General features: G+C 28.1%; 3 protein-coding genes across 4 annotated transcripts; 1 reads left to right on the forward strand and 2 right to left on the reverse strand.

The window, feature by feature from the left end:
• Positions 1–1,600: 1,600 nt before the first annotated feature.
• LOC112683518 lies at positions 1,601–2,734 on the reverse strand. Its single transcript, XM_025554579.1, has 3 exons — positions 2,643–2,734; positions 2,246–2,402; positions 1,601–1,899 (listed from the first exon to the last, which is right to left on the reverse strand). Exons 2-3 carry the CDS (start codon positions 2,397–2,399, stop codon positions 1,679–1,681), a joined length of 375 nt encoding a protein of 124 aa, XP_025410364.1. The 5' UTR covers positions 2,400–2,402; positions 2,643–2,734; the 3' UTR covers positions 1,601–1,678.
• A 6,886-nt stretch (positions 2,735–9,620) lies between these two features.
• On the reverse strand, positions 9,621–20,439 carry LOC112683516 (protein scarlet-like). Its single transcript, XM_025554577.1, has 15 exons — positions 20,330–20,439; positions 20,046–20,238; positions 19,367–19,415; positions 19,244–19,293; positions 19,031–19,164; positions 18,557–18,948; positions 18,310–18,469; positions 18,209–18,240; positions 17,997–18,102; positions 16,728–16,952; positions 16,525–16,648; positions 15,784–15,889; positions 10,705–10,805; positions 10,407–10,636; positions 9,621–10,254 (listed from the first exon to the last, which is right to left on the reverse strand). Exons 1-14 carry the CDS (start codon positions 20,339–20,341, stop codon positions 10,461–10,463), a joined length of 1,860 nt encoding a protein of 619 aa, XP_025410362.1. The 5' UTR covers positions 20,342–20,439; the 3' UTR covers positions 9,621–10,254; positions 10,407–10,460.
• Positions 11,268–14,273, forward strand: LOC112683517 (KRAB-A domain-containing protein 2-like). Of its 2 annotated transcripts, XR_003148595.1 has the most exons (4): positions 11,268–12,194; positions 12,295–12,402; positions 12,955–13,313; positions 13,412–14,273. XR_003148595.1 is itself a non-coding variant. In XM_025554578.1 (3 exons), exons 1-3 carry the CDS (start codon positions 12,067–12,069, stop codon positions 13,205–13,207), a joined length of 489 nt encoding a protein of 162 aa, XP_025410363.1. In that variant the 5' UTR covers positions 11,268–12,066; the 3' UTR covers positions 13,208–14,273. The 2 variants fall into 2 exon arrangements, 1 of the variants encoding a protein (XP_025410363.1); XM_025554578.1 differs by having other exon boundaries at positions 12,955–14,273.
• Positions 20,440–20,691: the final 252 nt, after the last annotated feature.

Below are 20,691 nucleotides of genomic sequence, written 5' to 3' on the forward strand. Positions count from 1 at the left end.
AATAAATAAAAAAATATCTTCAACAGTTAAATTTTTAAATTAGCCAAGTATTATGAAAAATTTAAATTAATGTTTAGTAGGTATATACTTAACAAGTATCATAGTATTGGTTACTTACAAGATATTAGTCTTCATCAGCCAAAGCATGTTTATGAACAAATAAACCTATATCATTTTGATGGTACTGTGCATTGCTACTTAAGCATTGAATCTTAAAATGTAAGAAGAATAAAGCATGTGTTTTAGTATATTAAGCTATAATATGATATTATGTAGCATATTTCAAGCATATCATAATATGTACTAATAAATAATAGCATATTATTGCATATTTGCATATAACTAAATAACCAAATAGAAGAAATGCCCAAATCAAAACATACAAATAAACTTAAGAATTAAAAATGTTAAGTTTTAATCATTAACTTTTCCTAACTTAGTACTTACAGGTTGTTGTGTTATTGATTTTTAAATTTATATAAATAATTTTATAAATTTAAATAAAAATTAGAAATACATAAATGTATGAACATTTAGATTATTTCAAAAAATAGTTCAACTTTATTACCACAAGTTCTTACTTCTTTACTAGGTTGGTCTTGATCTGAATCACATTTTGACAAGCTATTCTGTTCATCAGTTTCTTTAACTTTTTTTTGAAAAAAATAAATAAAGGCATTTGACTGTCTTTTCATTTTTATTTAATAATTTAATATGTAATTTAGTAATATATTAAATAATAGAAAACAATAGACACACATCCACAGATCACAGTTAAAGAAAAAATATTATTTTATTATAATATAAATAATAATGGAGATTGGTGTTGCACTGTTGCTCAACGTTTACGGTAATGTAATGTTCCAAAATAGTTAATACCACAGAATAGAATAATATCTAATAATATCATTAGAATAATAATACATTGTTTGTCGACGTCGCACGTCGTCGATAAGCAATTTCCTGGGATTTGGGAAATACCCCAAATTTTATCGAAGTTTTACCTAGCTTAATCGAAAACAAGAATAATCAATTTAGTAATAATATGTCAACCACTTTACTCATTCCATTAATATCAATGATTATTATAATAACTTCTAGATTATATAATTAATAATTGATAAATAACTAGTATTAATATTTGTATAAGACAAATTTCAATGTTTTACTTTTAATACTAATCTAGAGTCATAAATTGTAGATTTATGAGTGTTATATTTTAACTATGAGCTGTACAATTTTCTTGTAAAAAAAAAAAAGGGGTCTAGGGGGGATATATCCCCATATCCCCTCCCCATTATTACGCCACTGTCCATATGGGTATGAATATTATTATGTCAACGTATTACGTAATGTTCTTGAGTATGTTACTACAGAAAAAACAATAAGAAGTTTAACCCTGCATCAGTCGCGTTGTTTAATATCACACAAGTAGTCGCGCGTCTACATTTGTAGAACTATCAAAATTGTTGTCATTAATAATTTGTTATTACAAAATAAATAAATGATTTGACCAAATAATTCAATAATCATATTAAATGTATATTTTTAATCAAATTGTTGTACAATATTAATTAATTTAATATACATATGTCGAAAGTCCTATTACAATTTAAAGGAGTTAAAATATTATGCATGAATGCTTATAATTATTTTGTTAGTCTTTTAATTTTAAGTTTTAATTAGTATCCATTTCATCTGAAGATGTACTGTATTGTTTTTTATTAAAACAACAATCGCATATATATTTGAGGTGATCGTTGCATACCCATTTATAGCAAGTTTCGCATGAATTACGTGTGCTTTTGTTACGTGCTCGTCCACATAGATGACATTTACCAACTCCACCTGGGCGTTTTGTTTTTACATTTTTTTCTGTTTCTGTTTCCTTTTCCAATCCTAATAATTTTAACATAAATAATAACAGCTCTTATTTCTGTTTCATCCGTTTCCTTTGCACCACGTTCACGACTATATTTATTTTGAATTACTTGAATTTTAATGTTTGTACTTTTTGTTATTATTGAAATTACTGAATCGTTAAAGAAAAGAGAAAAATATTCCATATGTGATTTTTTATTTTTAGCGTTTGATTTAGGCCCCTGTAAATGTGTTATTATATTATGAGAACGTGTTCTACTATTTTGTGGAGGAACTTTTTTTTTCCACTTTGTTTAATCTTTCCCGATATAATATTTGTTTTGAACAATTAACCAAATATTATCATCACCAGAAGTGGACTCACCTTCATACTCATCATCAGTATATTCTTGTTCTGTATTCGAATCTTCGCACTGTTCTTCAACATGATCAGTTTCTAATTCTTCATCACTATCTACGCCAACACCTTCAATTAACTTTTCTTCTTCTTCAAGCCATTGCTCAATAACATTATCCATTTTCTAAAGTAAAATTATTTTACAAAATAAATAAAGAAAAAGTATCATGACATAGGTACAAATATTATAAATAATTTATATAGGTACCAAAAACAATAACATATAAGTAGGTTATATTATATATTATATAAATATTATATAATATAAATTATAATGTATAATGTTAATATAAGTTTAAACTATTTCATTTTAATACAAATTACGGGAGTTTAAAATATGAGATGTAGTATAAAAGTTACGTACCTAAGTCGTCGCGTAATCTACAATAGTAGAACATAAAACTTGATTGCTCAATATACGGAACTACACTGAAAGATAAACTCTGAAATCTTTACAATTTTCAATCATATAATGTTGTTAAAAGGTATTTAGTTTATCATTGTCATTGGGTAATTCCAAAACCATCTAAAATTAAATTGATTATCACTGTACTACAATAGTAGAACGCGCGACTGATGCAGGGTTAATAAGTTCAATAAGAGGTTTAAAGTTTTATTATTACTGTTAAACGTTGGGTTTTATTCCTAACATATATTTATTAATAGACCGGCTATCAATCGACCATCTGCCATTAATCATTACGATTACGCTATCGTTTTGATATTATTTGAAATCTTTATTTGTTAGTTTGTTCGTAAAGTTTGTAGTAGTCGGTCGGTCAGTCGGTGACAAACGCATATATTTTGATTTTATTTTCTTGCAGCCGTATTCAGTTTTAATTAAATATTTATTATTCAAGTGTATAATTTTTTTAAAATTCGTATTTTAAAATGAGTAAACCTATGAGTGAAACACAAAAGCGCAAAAAAATAATAGAACAAAAATTAAAAGATGGTAAACTGCCCAAATTAGACGGTTATTTCAACATTTCAACAAATTAGACAGTTATTTCAAAAATAAAAAACTAACCTTCAAAGTATCTACACTATATGCAGATACATCGGTACATGTATATGTCTTGTTTCTACTGAATACAGTTGACATAATATCAACGTTGATTAGGTATTAGATACGAGACGAGGATTTAACTGTAGATAACTTTTTTAACACGTGTAAAAATAAAAAAAGTTTAGTAAATAATATAATTATAATCTATTCCAAATAAGTCTGGAAAAAATCGCGCTTGCAGGTCCGCTGTGATTGGCTACGGATTTGGCATGCGTCGTGATCGGTGGGCGGTCGGAGCTCGCCGCTGTGTATATAGTGTTAAAATAATAATGTTTCAAGCAGCTGCGGATTAAATGTATATAAATTATAATTATAATTATAATTTAAATAAAACAAATAAATAAACAAATAAAAACGCCAAATGCAGGTTAAATTAGTGTATACGCGGAGTACGTTGTCAACTGGTCGTAGGCAAGCGAAGTGGTGATAGTTTAGAAAATACAGTCAGGCAAATGCGGCACAAACAGTCTTTTCGTTGTCACTTTCTATTTTGGATTGAGGCAAATTTCGTATTTAATTATTTCGAATAAATATTTGGCGATAACAAGTCGTGTAGGAGCAACATAATTACAAACATCGTACATCGTACAAACTTGGCAAATACACTCGCCGAGTATACGCTCGTAAAGTACACGAGTCATGTGGACCGGCTTAAGACATATGCATGTCAAAACAATTGAATCTACTTCGGAAAATTCTACTAATAACTACATCTGTTTTTGAAATACTACATGAAGACTCCGAAAAAAATAACGTTACTGATATTTGTCAAAATATTAACAATACTGATGATTGTGATATATTTTTAAGTAAAAATATGAAGATCATTTGCACAAAACAGTATCCTAATGATATAGCTAATTATACACAAAATTCAGTTCTAAGACATCGGAGTGTAGAAGACAAACAATTTATTGTTGAACATGGTCTTTGTAGACCAAGTGGTCCTTTCAGTCGTAACGCGGGTGGACGATGTTTTGACGAATCACTACATTACATCGTATCAAAAGCTGGACTGCGTATTGCATGATCTTGGTTTTGTTATTCACTGGAGCTCCATAAATGTTACTGCCAACCTTGTTGGCTTTTTGGAAACAATAATATTAATTAAGCACCAAGAATGGATACAAGGATTTAACGATTGGGCCCATACATCACGAAGAATTGAAAGACATGAAAAATCTACATCTCATAAAATGGCATGCATGGCTTTTTATTCATTTCAAAATCATAATAAAATCAACGAAAATCAAGAAAAGCAAATCAGAGATGAAGCAAATTATTGGAAACTGGTATTGGATAGAATTATAACTATAACGTTGACACTCGTAACTGAAGATATTCCATTTCGTGGCCACAGAAAAAATAATGAGACAGAAAGCAAAAGTAAACTTTTAGCGATAATCGAATTGTTAGGTAAATACGACCCGGTACTTACAAAATTACTCCAAAGTCCGGCAATTCAGAATGAAATAATTACAGCACTAGGAGATAAAGTTAAATTTTATATTTTACTAGAAATAAGAAAAGCTCCGTTTTTCAGCTATATTTCTGACTCAACACAAGACATATCCAAAATCGATCAATAAAGCCATATATTTCGTTATGTAAATGAGATTTATGATAAAGAAAATAAACCAGTTAGGTTAGTTATACATGAAAGTATCAATGAGTTTGAAATTATGGAGGGCTAAACGAGTAGTGAAATGGAACAGCAACTATACAATAATTTTGAAAAAAATAAAATTGATATTAAAATGTTGAGAGGGATTGGATTTGATGGAGCTGCTAACATGAGTGGTGTTTATAATGGATTACAAGCACGTATCAAACACATTCAGCTACTTGCATTGTACGTACATTGCGCCGCTCACGATTTAAATCTTGTCATTAATGACTAGGTTAAAAATATTAATAAAATTCAAAATTTTTACGAAAAACTTAAATGCCTTTATTCATATTTTGCAAATAATATTAAAAGGTGGCCACACTTAAATCGATGAGTTCTGTGTCTGTTTCACTAAAAAAAAAACTTTGTACTACTCGACGGTCTTCCTGAAATGATTCTTTAAAAGCGCTTAGTTTGCTTTATGTAGATATTTTAAAACTTTTAGCATATATTTCACTTATGGGTAGAAATAAAGATGAAAAAGATAAAGCATCAGGTCTTCAAAACTATTTTCAAAAGTTTAATGTAATTTTAATAATTGTCATCGAAACCAAAATTCTTAACTCATTACAAATTGTATTACTATTGCTACAAAAATCGGGTATAGAATTACTTAAAGCTTTTGAACTGCTGCAAACAGCCTTAAATAAAATAAAAGAAATGCGTGATTAATTTGAAGAAGTGTTCTAGGAAGCTAAACAAATAACAATTTCGTGGGGAGTTGAGCCAACGTTCACTAAAATAAGAAAAAGAAAAAGAACTAAATATTTTGATGAATTAAGTAACCATGAATGTCTCCTTGATACTGAAAAATATTTTAAAACACAAATTTACTATCGTACTCTGGACATAATTATCAAACAACTTGAACACCGTTTTAATGGTATGAACCAAGTAATAAAACGTTTTGCTTTAATAATACCAATTAATATATGTTCAATTAATGAAAATTAACTTAAAAATTTAACTACCTCTTTAATAAACAATTATGAAAATGATTTAACAATAGATTTGGTCCACCAAATTATTCAATTTAAACGTTCGTTTGAAAATCAAATTTTAAAATTAAATTCTGTACACGACTTGGCAAAATTTATAATTATAGACAATTATTTAATAGTTGCAAGTTTTCCAGATTTATGTACAGCTTGTTTTCTTTTTTTGACAATACCATTGATGGTAGCAAGCGCAGAAAGAAGTTTTTCAAAACTTAAAATAATTAAAAACCATCTTCGAAGTACGATGTCTCAAATTCGTTTGTCAAGTTTAGCTATAATATCAATAGAAAAGAAAATTGCAAAAGAAATTAATACGTCAAATATTATTTCTACTTTGGCAAATAAGAAGTCCAAAAATATGTTTAAAGTTTTGAGTTTTATATTTATTTTATTTGTTATTTGTTACAACTGCTATAACTGTTTACTAATTTTTTTGGTATGTACAAATTATACAAAAGTATTAAAATTAACAATAAATATCCATTATTAATTAAATTATTATAAAATGATAAAATGTATATTTAATAAAATAATATGCAAAAATATTTAAAAAAAATTTTTTTAGTAATTTTAATAAGGTGAATACACTCCCTCGGATCTTCTTAATATATATGCCTGGACGATGGGCGGCCCGTTGAAAATTTCGCTCCCGGGCCCAAATTTTAAAGTTACGCCACTAGGTAGGCATTTTATAAATTGTATATCTATCTTAGTTTTTTTTTTTTAAGTAATTGTTTGCCAACAGACGAGTCGAATAACAATTTACATTAAAACCAATTAAAAAAAATTCACAATAATACAATTTAGGACAATTTTGTTCCTCTCCTATTCGTTTATCTTTCTTAATCAATGATTCAATCCATTTTGTTGTGTTAATCTTGTCAATTGGTGGGAAATTAAACTAATTATTTTATTATATATTAAATATAATATTAAATTATTTTACATTATTATTATCTTAGCCTGTAATTGTCGTTAACGATAACCGTTTTCTGGGAAAAAATAACCATTATTTTGCAGATTGCCATAGAAAATAGAAATAAACGAAAACAAAATCCAAATACACCATTCAAAAATAAAAATCCCCAAGAAGGAATCGTTTTTAGCGTTCCTCGCTTAATTAAATGAAGGGGACGCTGAAATCTATGGAAAAATGAAAGCGGACTCCGTCCGCCCGCGTCTCCCCTCCCATAAGTCGAGCACTGTGCGGTAGTGCAATGGGAAACAATAATTAAAACAAATAAATACGGCAATGCAATGTTAAACAATAATATAAATAAATGTAATGGTGCAGTAAAAAAAAATATATATAAACAAATGCGGTAGTGCAATGAATAACAATGATTAAAATTGACAACGTGATGTACACTGCTACACTACGAACGAGAAGAATAATTATTTTAACATGGGCGCTGGGCCTTTTGATTATATAACATATACATTTAAAAAAAAGATAAACATTTCTTAATTATGCAATGTTTATAATACTATTGTGAGCTGTGTGTGTGTATATGTCCGATGTCAGGCAAAGGTGACACGTCTGATTTTACCTATTATCATATTACATCGACGTTCAAAGTAATATATTATATGTAAAAAATAAGATTTAAGCAAAAAAAATTTGCTCAAATGTAGTTTGTTATGTCTATATATTTGTATATAAAATAAATAAGACATGCTAACATTAAAAAAAAGTAGGCAATTGTCATAAGTAGTTATTCATTTTGTTAATAATTGTAACCTTCCGACTTCGTTTTTGACTTTAAAGATTCAACGACAGATTTATCAACGAATTGGATCATTGTAACATATTCAAGATGCACAACATACATTTTTATTTATTCGGGCTGTTCAAGACTGCGTTGAAGCTCATCCTAAATAATGACTACAAAGTTGTGATCTGAGCGGATAAACGACTAGCTGGGACAGACGAACGCAGATTTAATGCTTCAACAACAGATGAAGCTGCAAACTTGATTGTTGGTGAAAACTTGGAAATACTCTATATTATGCTTACACATCGTGATAATGGGCAACTGCAGCAAATATATGAAACTTGCCGTTCAAATATGTTGCAATACCCGCTGATGTTTTGGAAAGGAGATAATAGATATTGCTTCAATATTAAGATGGTAAATCCATTAAATTATGAGTATTAATATCATAGTTTTCATATCAACATAACATAATTTGTTAGAAGGATGCCGTACGTCTCATTTAGCGTAAAAATTGCCATTAAACCTTCAAACTATTGAACAACCGACATGTAACATTACGAAATACTCCACGATGGTCAAAGTTTTAGTTCTGTTTAAAATAATCATATGGGACGAATTCACAACGGCACATAAACGCGCATTGGCACTTGACTAAATATTGAAAAATTTTTGCAATGAATCGGAATGTTTTTTTGAAAACGCAATGATTTTACTGTCTGGCGATTTCTGCCAAACACTGCCAGTCATTTCAAAATCGACTGCTGACGATGAAATAAACACTTGCCTCAAATCATCAATTCTGTGGCGCTATATGAAGAAACTTTAGCTATCAGCAAACATTAAAGTTGCATTTCTGAACGATCTATCTACTCAAAATTTCTCCAAACATTTGCTGACCATCAGTAATGGCCGTGTACATCATGTCGACAAATCGATCGAATTGATTTCATTTTTTCCGAATTTTCGCAATCTGTCTCATCGAAAGGCGAACTCATCATAAAATATTCCCAAACATCATTGCTAACTACAAAAATAACGAATGGTTGAGTGAATGAGCAATTTTAGCGGCTAAGAATAAAGATGTGGATGACTTAAACTTTGTAATTTAGAATCAAATCGTTAGTACTCTGCATTCATTCAAATCTATTGACTGTGTAGGAAACGATAACGAAGCCACCAACTATCCAACTGAATTCTTAACCTTCTTGGATGTGCCTAGCTTACAACCACAAAATTTACAACTAATGCTTGGCTCGGTTGTCATTATGTTTCGAAATTTAAACCAACCAAAACCATAGTTTTCATAAAATGGAACGCTTTTGGTTAGCTTATGATCAATGTAATTCATGCAATAATACTCAAAGGAAAATTCAAAGTTGAGAAAGTTTTCATTCCAAGGATTTCGATAATCTAGACCAATATACCCTTTGAGTTTAAACGAATTTAATTTCTGATTCGTTTTGCATTAACGATGAAAATTAACAAATCGCAAGAATAATTCTTGAGTGTTGGTAGTCTGAATTTAGAAATAGCATATTTTTCTCATAGTACTTTTTCAATTGTACGTGGCATGTTCACGTGGCAAACCATCCGCTTTATTTGTTCTTACATCTGATAACAAAAAGAAAACTGTCGCATATCACAAGATTCTTCACTGAACAACCCATAAGTAACCCATGCAACAAAGCGTGTATCAAAGGTAATGCCTTGCCCATCTGCCATATAAATACATAATTTTTCTAGTTTTCTTAAATCTTCATTTTCTTAATTTATATTATCCTAATGAACTATTGAACTTAATAATTTATTTGTATTCATTTTATTACGTTTATTAAAATGATAATTTAAGTTTAGTTAAAATGTATCACCAAATTCATTGAGTATTAGGTGGTAGAAAATAATAAAAACCTTAATTATAGATATTATTCAAAATATATAAAAGCTAACACTAGCTGACCTATACAATTTCTCGTTCACTCAACCATTCGTTTCGTTATTTTTGTAGTTAACAATGATGTTCGGGATAATTTGTTGATGAGCTCGCCTTTCGATGAGACAAAATTGCATAAAATTCGGAGGAAATCCATCTTCTCGCTTCGTCGACAGGAACACGGCTATTATTAATAGTCAGCAATTGCTTGGAAAAATCTTGAGATGATGGATCATTCAGCGATGTAACTCCCATGTTTACTGACAGCTGAAGTTACTTCACATAGCGCCACAGATTTGATGATTTGAGGAGAGTGTTTATATCGTTAACAGCAGTCGAACTTGGAATAAGTGGCAGTATTTGTCGGAAATCAAAATAAGATGGTCATTCTTCATCATCAGGTACAAGAATGACTAAAGTGTTAGGTGAACTCATTTTGGTTTTTAGTACATATTTTAGTTCATTCTATTGTTTTTAAGTCCTATAAGTTATGTACTCTTTAATATTATTATCTTACTAACGACCATCCAATACTGCTAAATTCATCATACAGCTATCCAGTTCAACTGTCGACGTTCAATTATTGCAATACCTATATTGTAAAATAAATAACAACTAAGAGATTTGTATTGATAATTTTCAATAAAAATTAAAAATTTAATTCTACATAAAAAAATATTTATTCAATTATTGACAATTCTGATAAAAAATATTTTATTTTATTTTATAATATATCACAATTACCTTAGACAATAATAAAATTTGAATATAGTTTTACCAGAGGCAACTTCAAGTATTTTAATAAGCTGGTTGTTCTTTCAACTTATTTAATACTCCAAAAAAACCCAAAACATTTCCTACTACAATGAACAATATTAATATTATCAGATCCAAATAAAAATCATCACTTGCATAACCATATTTGTTTAAAACGGCTTCCCCGCTGTCTAGACAATTAGAAACATCAGTACAAGCTGCAAAATTAAAAAAAAATTCAATTTAATTGAAAATTGATTGTAACAAATTTGTCATTCTGACTTACGTAGAAATTTTATTTTGGACCAAAATAAAGTAGATATTGTTTCGCAACCAAGGTAGAATAACGAAAAGTATCTTATGATGTATAAAAATTTTGGTAAAGTCCTATAATTAATAAATATTATGTAAATAAAATAAATAAATATGATAACAGAAACCACAATTCACTGACTCTAGTTATTACATTCAAAAATCACAATAGAGTAATTTAAAAATATTCCTAAATTAAGTAGAACGTACAATAATTCTTTAAATGCAATTATTAAAAAGAATCAAAGTTTATGTGCTCAAAAAGTAAAAATAATGTTTATATTAAAAAAAAATAATGTACGAATCAATAACAAGAAATTATTAAAAAGAATCAAAGTTTATGTACTCAAAAAGTAAAAATAATATTTATATTCAAAAAAAATAATGTACAAATTATTAAATATTATATATTTTTAAAAGACCACATTTAAACAATTAGATTTATAACCTTGTTTACTTTTTAATGACCTACAATCGTTTAAAAATTAAATAGATATCGATTAAACGATTAAAATTACGAAAATGGGGTACGTTTTTGTTGTTAAAAATGATACTTATAATAATGATAATTATGGCTTAAAATATGAATGAAAATGTTTATTATTTTATACATCTGTCATTGTATGTCAACCAAACTAAGCTTTTTTTTAAAAAAACAATTTCTGGCAGACAATTTAGAGATTACTTGTTAAAAATGCTATGTCACATAACCCGTATAATTTAGATCGTAATGTACATTGCAAACAGTATAGTACTTTATATTTAAAATATTATTTATTCGCTTAACCTAAAAACGGAAAATTATAATTTCCGATTCCCTAAAATATACATATATATATATATATATATGTCGCGTCCACTTTGTGTAATCTTCGATCATATCGTGCAGGTTGTTTTTAGGTTCATAAAATGGACATTTATTTTATCCATTTCATGAAATGGAAACCCGTATTTTAAACTTGATATAATTTATTTAATTTTTACACTAAATGGATAACTTTTTGTGAAATCGACATTTTATCGAAATATACAGAATATCATTGTCAATGAAATTATACTTAATCTTTCTACAGTTTATACTTAAAAGCTTAATATACCTATATCAATTTAGTACTATATACCCGTATCATCTGTAATAATCACGTTTGTATTAACATTATCAGCTCATAAACACGATACAGCCCAGATTAAGTTCTTCATTGTATGTAGGTAGTGTAATTATTTTTGGATAATGCACTAAAGCTAGTTATGCCACTCTACCAGCTGCACGTTTCCTAGCACAACTATACGAACCTCCGCCGTCCAGTACAATATTTCATATTCATTATTATACAAAATGGATGCATTTTCCGAGTTCTATAAAAAACTAGATGCATACTACATTGAAAAGCCAGAAAAAAAACCATCAACTAAAAATGAAATTGAAATAATAATCAATGAAATTTTAGCAGCTAAAACGAAAATGTAAGTAAAAGTTAAAATAATTGATTATACAATGTGGTTATTGAAAAATTAATTTTAACTATTTTCTAATTTTAATTACAAATGTACGTTTACTTTGTAGTGATAAAAAATCTAGAAGAGAGTATTATCTATTGAAGCAATATGATGTATTATGCGTAGCAGACAAAAAGTATTTAGTTTTTAAAAAAAATGAAGGTGATAATATAAGGTAATTAAAATTTGTATTAATTTGATTTATTTTGATACTTTTATAGACTTCAATACATAAAACCACCCATTTATACTTAAACCCTTTTAGTCTTGAATTTTTTTTTTTTTTTAGTTCAACATTTTTTTTCTTACACACCATATTATCGCATGCGCATTATTAGATACTTACTTATTATTAAAAAAAACCATCCCAATTGCATGTGTTTCACAAGGAAATGTAAACACGAAGTTCTCAAATAATTCTTCTACCACTACATCAAAAACATTTTTATTTCAGTTCTTACCAAATTAATATCTTTGATACGAATTGTTAAAATACATGGCCTCGTACCAGACCAAGGGGATTAAATCAAACATAAAAAAAATTGAATCATGTAATACGAGCAAATTTTACCACGTGTAAATAGACGTGTAAATTAAGTTAGGTACACAATTACGTTACGATTGCCGTCACGAGGCTATTCTAAATGATCTAAATTTGTTGCCCCTCCTCTCTGACACCATGTTTATTTTTTTACTAATTTTAATAATGAATTGATTTTTTACATAGATATGTTTTACCTTACGAAGAATTATATGAACGTATTAACGATTCTCACATAACAACAGGACATGGTGGAAATGTCAAATTACGTGTAGTAATGGGCAATAAATACAAAATTCCAAGATCAGCAATAGAAAAGTTTTTATCAGTATGTTTTATGTGTAATTCCAAGCAAGGAAAAAATCGCAGGCTAGTCATAAAACCAATTATTACCAAAGACTTTAATGAAAGGGTCCAAGTTGATTTAGTAGATTTTTAATCAACATCTGATGGTAAATATAAATGGATCATGAATTATCAGGATTACAGCACAAAGTTTTTACTGTTGCGTCCACTTGAAAGCAAAAAGGCTCTTAAAGTGACAAGTAAATTACTTGATATTTTTCTTACATTTGGTGCCTCTAAAATACTTCAAAGTGATAATGTACGTGAATTTGTAAATTTTGTTATTTATGAATTAAAGGATATGTGGTCACAATGTGTTATATTCCATGGTCGACCTCGTCATCCCCAAACTCAGGGAAGTGTCGAGAAGATTAATCAAGAAATCGAAAATATGATTCGTGCGTGGATGAAAGAGAATCGATCAAAAAAATGGTCCATTGGATTACAGTTCAGTGGCGTATAAAAGGGGGGTGTTTGGTAGATATGACACCCCCCTTGAGTCGTATCATATATTACATCAGCGGTTACCAACCTTTTTAGTAGTGCGGACCACCAATTTCGTAGAAAATGTTTGAGACCCACCAATAGTTATATATGTATAATATGCACATACGTCAGTTATTACAATTTATTTATAAAAAACAATTGTTTATCAAAAAATAGAACTTCATTGAAGTAGATTATTCAAGAGTTAAACAATTTAATGTAATTTTGGATTGTTTCCAATGAGAGAATCAATATTTGGATTAAAAATGAAAAGTTTTAGCCTTAAATCGCTCAAATTCAATTTATTCCTACATTTATTTTTTAAAAAGTAGAAAAAGCTCGTTCACAAAGACACACAGGTTGTCGAAATATAGCCCACCAAATTTCTAAGTAAAATTTTAGAAATTGCACAGAAAGTCTCGCCGAATATTTAAGTATAATGGTAATAATGGTGTAGTTTTAAAAAACGAGTTTAGAGTCTGATCACATTAGAGTTCAATCAACGAATCTTCTTCACTTGCTGATATTTAATATTTTAAAAATATATGTAAGTAATATTAATAAAATATGGTTCACGGCCCAGTACCACCTGCTCGCCCATGGGTTGGGAACCACTGTATTACATTATTATAGGAATATAGGTAAATCGATAATTCAATATCAAATATAAAATAATGCACAATACTAATTACATATATACAGGTTAAAATTATCGTGATTGCGACAATACGTGACGAAAATTATTCGTTTACGTTTTCGTGCAACACAAAACGTTTAATAATAATAGGTATTGTAGCATCGAATACTGATATTCGAATAGTCAAATATTCGAATAATTTATGGTAAAGCTATCCGAATTCGAATATACATTACATCTCTATTACAGACATTATGTATACATATTAATTAATTAAAATAAAAGTTTTAGTTTGTACGTATTATATATAATATTTAATAATTACAATTAACACCCCCCTTCAGAAAATCCTAGCTACGCCACTGTTACAGTTTATACAATTCCAAAAAAATTCCTCTTATCACCGAATTATTTGACGCTCTCCGTATAAAGCTCTTTTTGGTTGTGATCCAAAAATTTTAAACAAAATTGAAATTCAAAATAACAACGAAGAAATTACTTCACATTGTAGTATTTGTAATATAGAAATGCAAATTGAAGTTGATTTTACGGAAGCTATCATTTGCGATCTATGCGAAACCAGTGAAATAATTAGAAAACAACGTGAGCTTGGGCATCAAGGACAAGAAAAATCCGCTGAAAAAATGATGAAGGTACTATTTTATATTTATCATTAAACTTTTTTTTTAAATTTTCAGTAAACTGATAATTTTTATTTTCAGTAAGTTCCTGATTTTAAAATTGGTGATTGTGTTTTGATAAGTGTACCTAAAATAGACCGAGGACCATCAGATTCAGCCAATGTAATTGCTGTAATTATAAATCAAAATAAACATGGGCTTCACCAACTTGGAACTAATTATAGATTAATTAAAGGATGACCTAGTTCTGCAAATGTAAAACTTGCAGCATCAAATTTTTTGAAAACTGATGAAGTTAATTATGATAGAGTCATAACTTTACGTGAAACAGTCGCTTATATTTCAGGGGGACAAGAATTTTCTAGTTGTATTTGTAAAGGCCAATGTCAAACGAATAGATGTACTTGCTTCAAAGCTGCTGTTAAGTGTAATAGTCGTTGTCAAAATACTACTAATTGTAACAATAAATAGTAAAAATTATTTGTATTTGATTATTTTTAAATTGGCTTTGTACCCTATTTGTTTATAGAAAAATTTGTATTTTTAAAATAAAGTATTTCAATAATATAATTATAAAATCATATGATATGAATTTTTTTTTAAAATATAGAAATACAGTTACACAACATTAGATTTTGTCATATTCCCAATTATCAAATTAATAACACATTATATTTCGATGAAATGTGGATTTCACAAAAAGTTATCCATTTAATGTGAAAATTAAATAAATTACATTAAGTGTAAAATACGGGTTTCCATTTCACGAAACGTATAAAATAAATGTCCATTTCATGAACCTAAAAACGACCTACACGATATGATCAAAGTTCATGAAATGGATATCTATTTCGTGAAAATTACGATTACACAAAGTAGATGCGACATATATATTGTTTGACTTACATGACTGACAGATAAGCACCACTAAGAGATAATGCTACAAAATCATATATTGCAGAAAATATTAAACCAATTTCTAATTTGCTGAAACATGCCGATACCATACTACCTACAAAACAATATACAATTATAATACATTCATTTATATAGTATAAATTATTTTTAATAAATTACTAAAATTTTTGCAAAAGGTAATCATAAGTTTTGCACACCCATATAATAAAAATACTATAGTCACAGAATTGATAAATCTAGTAAATCTCTATGTAATTTTTAATCTTAATTTTATTAAAGTAAAAGCCATCCCTTCCAATAATCAATTAAACTAAGCATCAAATAACTGAATAATACCTAAAATATTTAATAATAATAAACATATATGTTTTAGAAGCCTTAAATGTAGTATTATAATTATGTAATAAAATAATTGCATCAATTAATATTTAAAAGACTTTAACCACAACCAATGATTTATAAATTACTTTTAATTACTATTAATATCTGATTTTTTTTTTTTTTTTTTATCCAAAAGTATAAAAAATGTTTTTAATATTTCACAGCGTTTTATTAGTATTCAAGATACTTTATTAAAAACCCGTTACCTATATTTTAGAAATCAATAAATTAATTTATGCTACAATGTTCATATCAATAACAATAATATTGAAAAGTTTAAAATTTATTTTTATTTTTAAATTGGAATAGATATTATTTATTAATAATATTAAAATTTAAATCAAATACCGTATGAAAATGCTGCGAAGGCTAATATGAAAAATACTACAAACTGCATAACACTCCAATGAACACCAACAAGGTAAAATGCAGGTATAAGAAGAAATGAGAGCCGTATCATTATCCAAACAACCTATACAATAAACTCATTTATATTATTATTGCAATTGTGAAATCGACAAGGAAAATGAAACATTGTGGTAACCACTTACCGCAATTATTAATTCGGAAACATAATATACACTCAACGAGTATACTTCATTATGAATTTCTCTGTGAACCACTGAAAATCTTTCTTGGAATTTTGTAACGGCAGAATAAGTGAAAGTGAACACGGTGGTAATAACAAAGTTTAACCAAAAACCTTCCCAGTTTTGTACTGCTTTTGTATCGAATCGCAAGTTTCCAAACGGAGCTGACATTAGAAAACTTAAACACTAAAAACATTTAAAAAAATTATTTTATTTTAATAACATTTTAGTCAAGTATCAAAAACACAATATACACTATATTAGCAATAATACTAACAACTCAATATAATTAGTCCAAACATTAAAAAATTTTATATATATAAATATGCAAGTACAATGTACCATAAGTGGGGTTTCCAGATTTTGAAATCCCTAAACCGGGACATCATATTATATGCCCCCCCTTTTTTTTTTTATATATAGCGTTCATATGAAAACGAAAATAAGTATATAATTTTGTAATTTAAATATTTATCAACTAATACAAAAATACATTATTATTGTAAATAACCATGCCGATTAGATAATCATAGTATAATGAAATAATGCACAATATTATTCTAAGTTTTATTATTAAATAATATATGTAATTATATTTATTATTGTATACAATATTAAATGTTTTTTTCTTTCGGCTTCTGTTAATCAGGACAAATTGAATAATCGGCCGGGACACTGGGATAAGCCTTTAAAACCAGTACTATCCCCTTCAAATCGGGACGAATGGCAAGCCTAACTATAAACAAAGGCGTTGAGTATAACTTGACAGCAGGGAATTATAGGTGTAAAATTATTCATCGAATTACTAATACATATTATAACAAAATTTTTTATATAAACAATTTTTAAAACAATGTTATTAAAAATTAATTTATATTTAGTATTTTGAACAGAATGAGGAAAAATATTGGTAGGTATGTTTAACTATAACAAGGAACTAAATGAATGGTTTAAAATTAATTCATGTAGTCCATATATAAAATTTGAGACTTATGATATTTAAATACTTAGTACATTTTTGGAATTTCCTAACACTTTTCGAGAAAAATTGCAAATATAATATTATTTTATATTCATTAAAAGTGTTTGAAAAGTTATTATGAATTTGCTTATCTTCATAAAATAATTTCTAATATTTCATAAATAAAAATAACAATGTATACACTTATTTTCTAATGTAATAGGCAATACAGTAGTTTTGAATTAATATAAATTACTAATTATTATTACCAATGTAGATGCCAATTCCAGTAGTTTATTTTGGTAACTTCTTACGAAACATTTACTAGATCTGCCCAAAATCAATCTAAACTGAGTATTCCATGTTGGCTTTTTTCTTTAAAACAAATTAAAAATTTTTATTTTCTTTCAAATAAAATTGATTAGGTGGTATAAATGTATTTTAAAATAAAATGTAAAAAATGAATAAATATATTACTAATGTTTGTGAATACTGCAAATAATCCAATTTTTTCTATAAATATTAAAATAGGTATGTTATTAATACTATAACCGACTCATTTATAAATGTTTTATTTTTTACTTGATTATTAAAAATTTCGTAGTTGAGATCTGTTTGTAAGTCAGATGAGGATAACTTACACATTTCGTTTACGTTATCTTTCACCTTTTCATTTTCGGAATTCAGAATAGATATTATAAAATCAGCTTCGTTGAACATATTCGGGCAATCATAACTAAACCTATGTATATAATTTAAAATGTTTAAAAAATGTTCTTTTGAAACGTAGCCTAAACAATATACAATACATTTTAGAATTTTGATTTACTTATGAAATAACTGATGGACCATAGAAACGGGACCCTGATACACCACTTTTCCGCTTGATAACAATAATACGTCATCGAATTTTCCGAAAACACCAGACGCCGGTTGATGAATCGTGCATATCACGATTTTACCCATACGTGCGACACATCTCAAAGTATTTACTATGTGAGCAGCCGAGTAACTGTCCAGACCAGTTGTTATTTCATCACAGAACAGTATTGGTGGGTCGTTTAGTAATTGAACGGCAAGTGCAACTTTCTTCCTTTCTCCGCCGGACAGTACTGATATTCTTGTGTGCAACAGTTTACTCATACCTAACGTAGAGACTATATAATTCACATGTTCGTTTACAGCTGCTTTAGTCGTATTCCGATCCATTTTCAAATTGGCCTTAACTCACAATGCACAAATTATGTCATAATTATTTCTTGAGATACGTAAAAAAAAAATATATATATAAATATATTATTACCATCAGAACCAAGTGTTCTAAAGCTGTTAACTGTTCGAAGCTAATGTCGTGTTGTGGTACGAATCCGGACATTTTGATCATCATTTCTTCGGTTACGGGTTGTCCATTAAGTAACAATTCACCTTCGAAATTCCCTAAATTATCGTTGAAAATTAACTATTATTCAAAAATCGGTTTTGTGAATAATTATATTATTATATAATAATACGTTACCTTTGGTTCGGTGACTTATGGTAGCCAGTAATGTTGTTTTTCCTGAACCACTAAATTAATATAAACGTTAACACATCAAATTAATACTTAAATGAATGATATAAAAAAATTACAAAAAGATACCTAGGTCCCATTATTCCTAGAAGGTTTCCACATTGTACGTTTCCACTGACTGTAAACATCACATACCAAATATTTTATTAATGAGATGAGTACTTTTAGATTTTAGTACATATCCTCATTCCAATCTTGGGCCAACGTGATTTCCAATAAATTTATATATCCTCAATAAATATTAATTCATTTTTTTTTTTGATTTCTTGTATTAAATTTATTTTATAAAAGGTGTTTATATGAAAAATGTAATACAAATTTCTTATATTATATCTTCTCAATCTTCGACGAGTAACTTACAAATATTGTAGTTTCTATCAAATTACAAAATATTAATTTATGAATATTCATTTAATGAAAATGTCGCATATGATAATCAAGTAGTTATTATGGTTATTGTAATATTTTAACATAAATTAGATAAACTTCAAAAATCAAAAAACTATTTTAGGGATAATGATAGTCACCCATCATTGGCAATAGTAAGACACTGTTGGAATTACATACATATGTAAAATGAACGAACCTATCAACATTATTAGAAACAGATTAAAATTATGAAATTTAAACTATGTAATTACGATACTTAACCGTATTATACATAATCATATTCACGCTTTGCTTTTTTTTTTAAACTTACTTCATCAAATAAATATGCTGATGTTGTTAAATTAAATTTCATAATTACCGTTGTTCAATATCTGTTGGTAGGATGTCTTCGAGGGCTTAAAAAAGTTTTGCGTGACTCGTTTCACCGACACATTTAGTCTTTTCCAAGACAACACCAGTCGACCGTGCACGTATTGCATCGGTTTCTGATCCTCAGCCAAACCGTCCCAGTCGTTCCACATTTCATTGTACTGCAAGTTTAAAACCGTGTTCTGCAAAACGGATACAAATGTAATGACAATATAAATGTCGTTCAAATTACATATATGTATATATCTTTAAAGTCGTTGTGAAAATACTCACTTTCGGTGACATAGCGGTTATTATTATTCTGTAACATATACAAACTGATCGAACCGTCACTCGACGACTGAACGTGTATTAACTAAACATCACATAACCGGCATGCGAGAATATGCGTTGTGGTGGAACTGGTTTCAAGGTTTCAGATAAACTCAGTCTGAAACGTGTTTTAAAATAATTATAATGGGTGCATCCGAATTGGGTACCTACCGAATTTAAAATTACTACACTAATATGGTCCAGAATTATTTTAGGTACTATACTAGTTGGGTTCTGAACTATTTTAGGTTTATACTAGTTCCTGAATATTTTTTGATAAGTACTACATTATACTAACATTTTCCTTCCCATTATAACAGACT

Source organism: Sipha flava, unplaced genomic scaffold, assembly GCF_003268045.1.
Source record: "Sipha flava isolate LNK unplaced genomic scaffold, YSA_version1 229_pilon_pilon, whole genome shotgun sequence".
NCBI classification, from domain to species: Eukaryota; Metazoa; Arthropoda; class Insecta; order Hemiptera; family Aphididae; genus Sipha; species Sipha flava.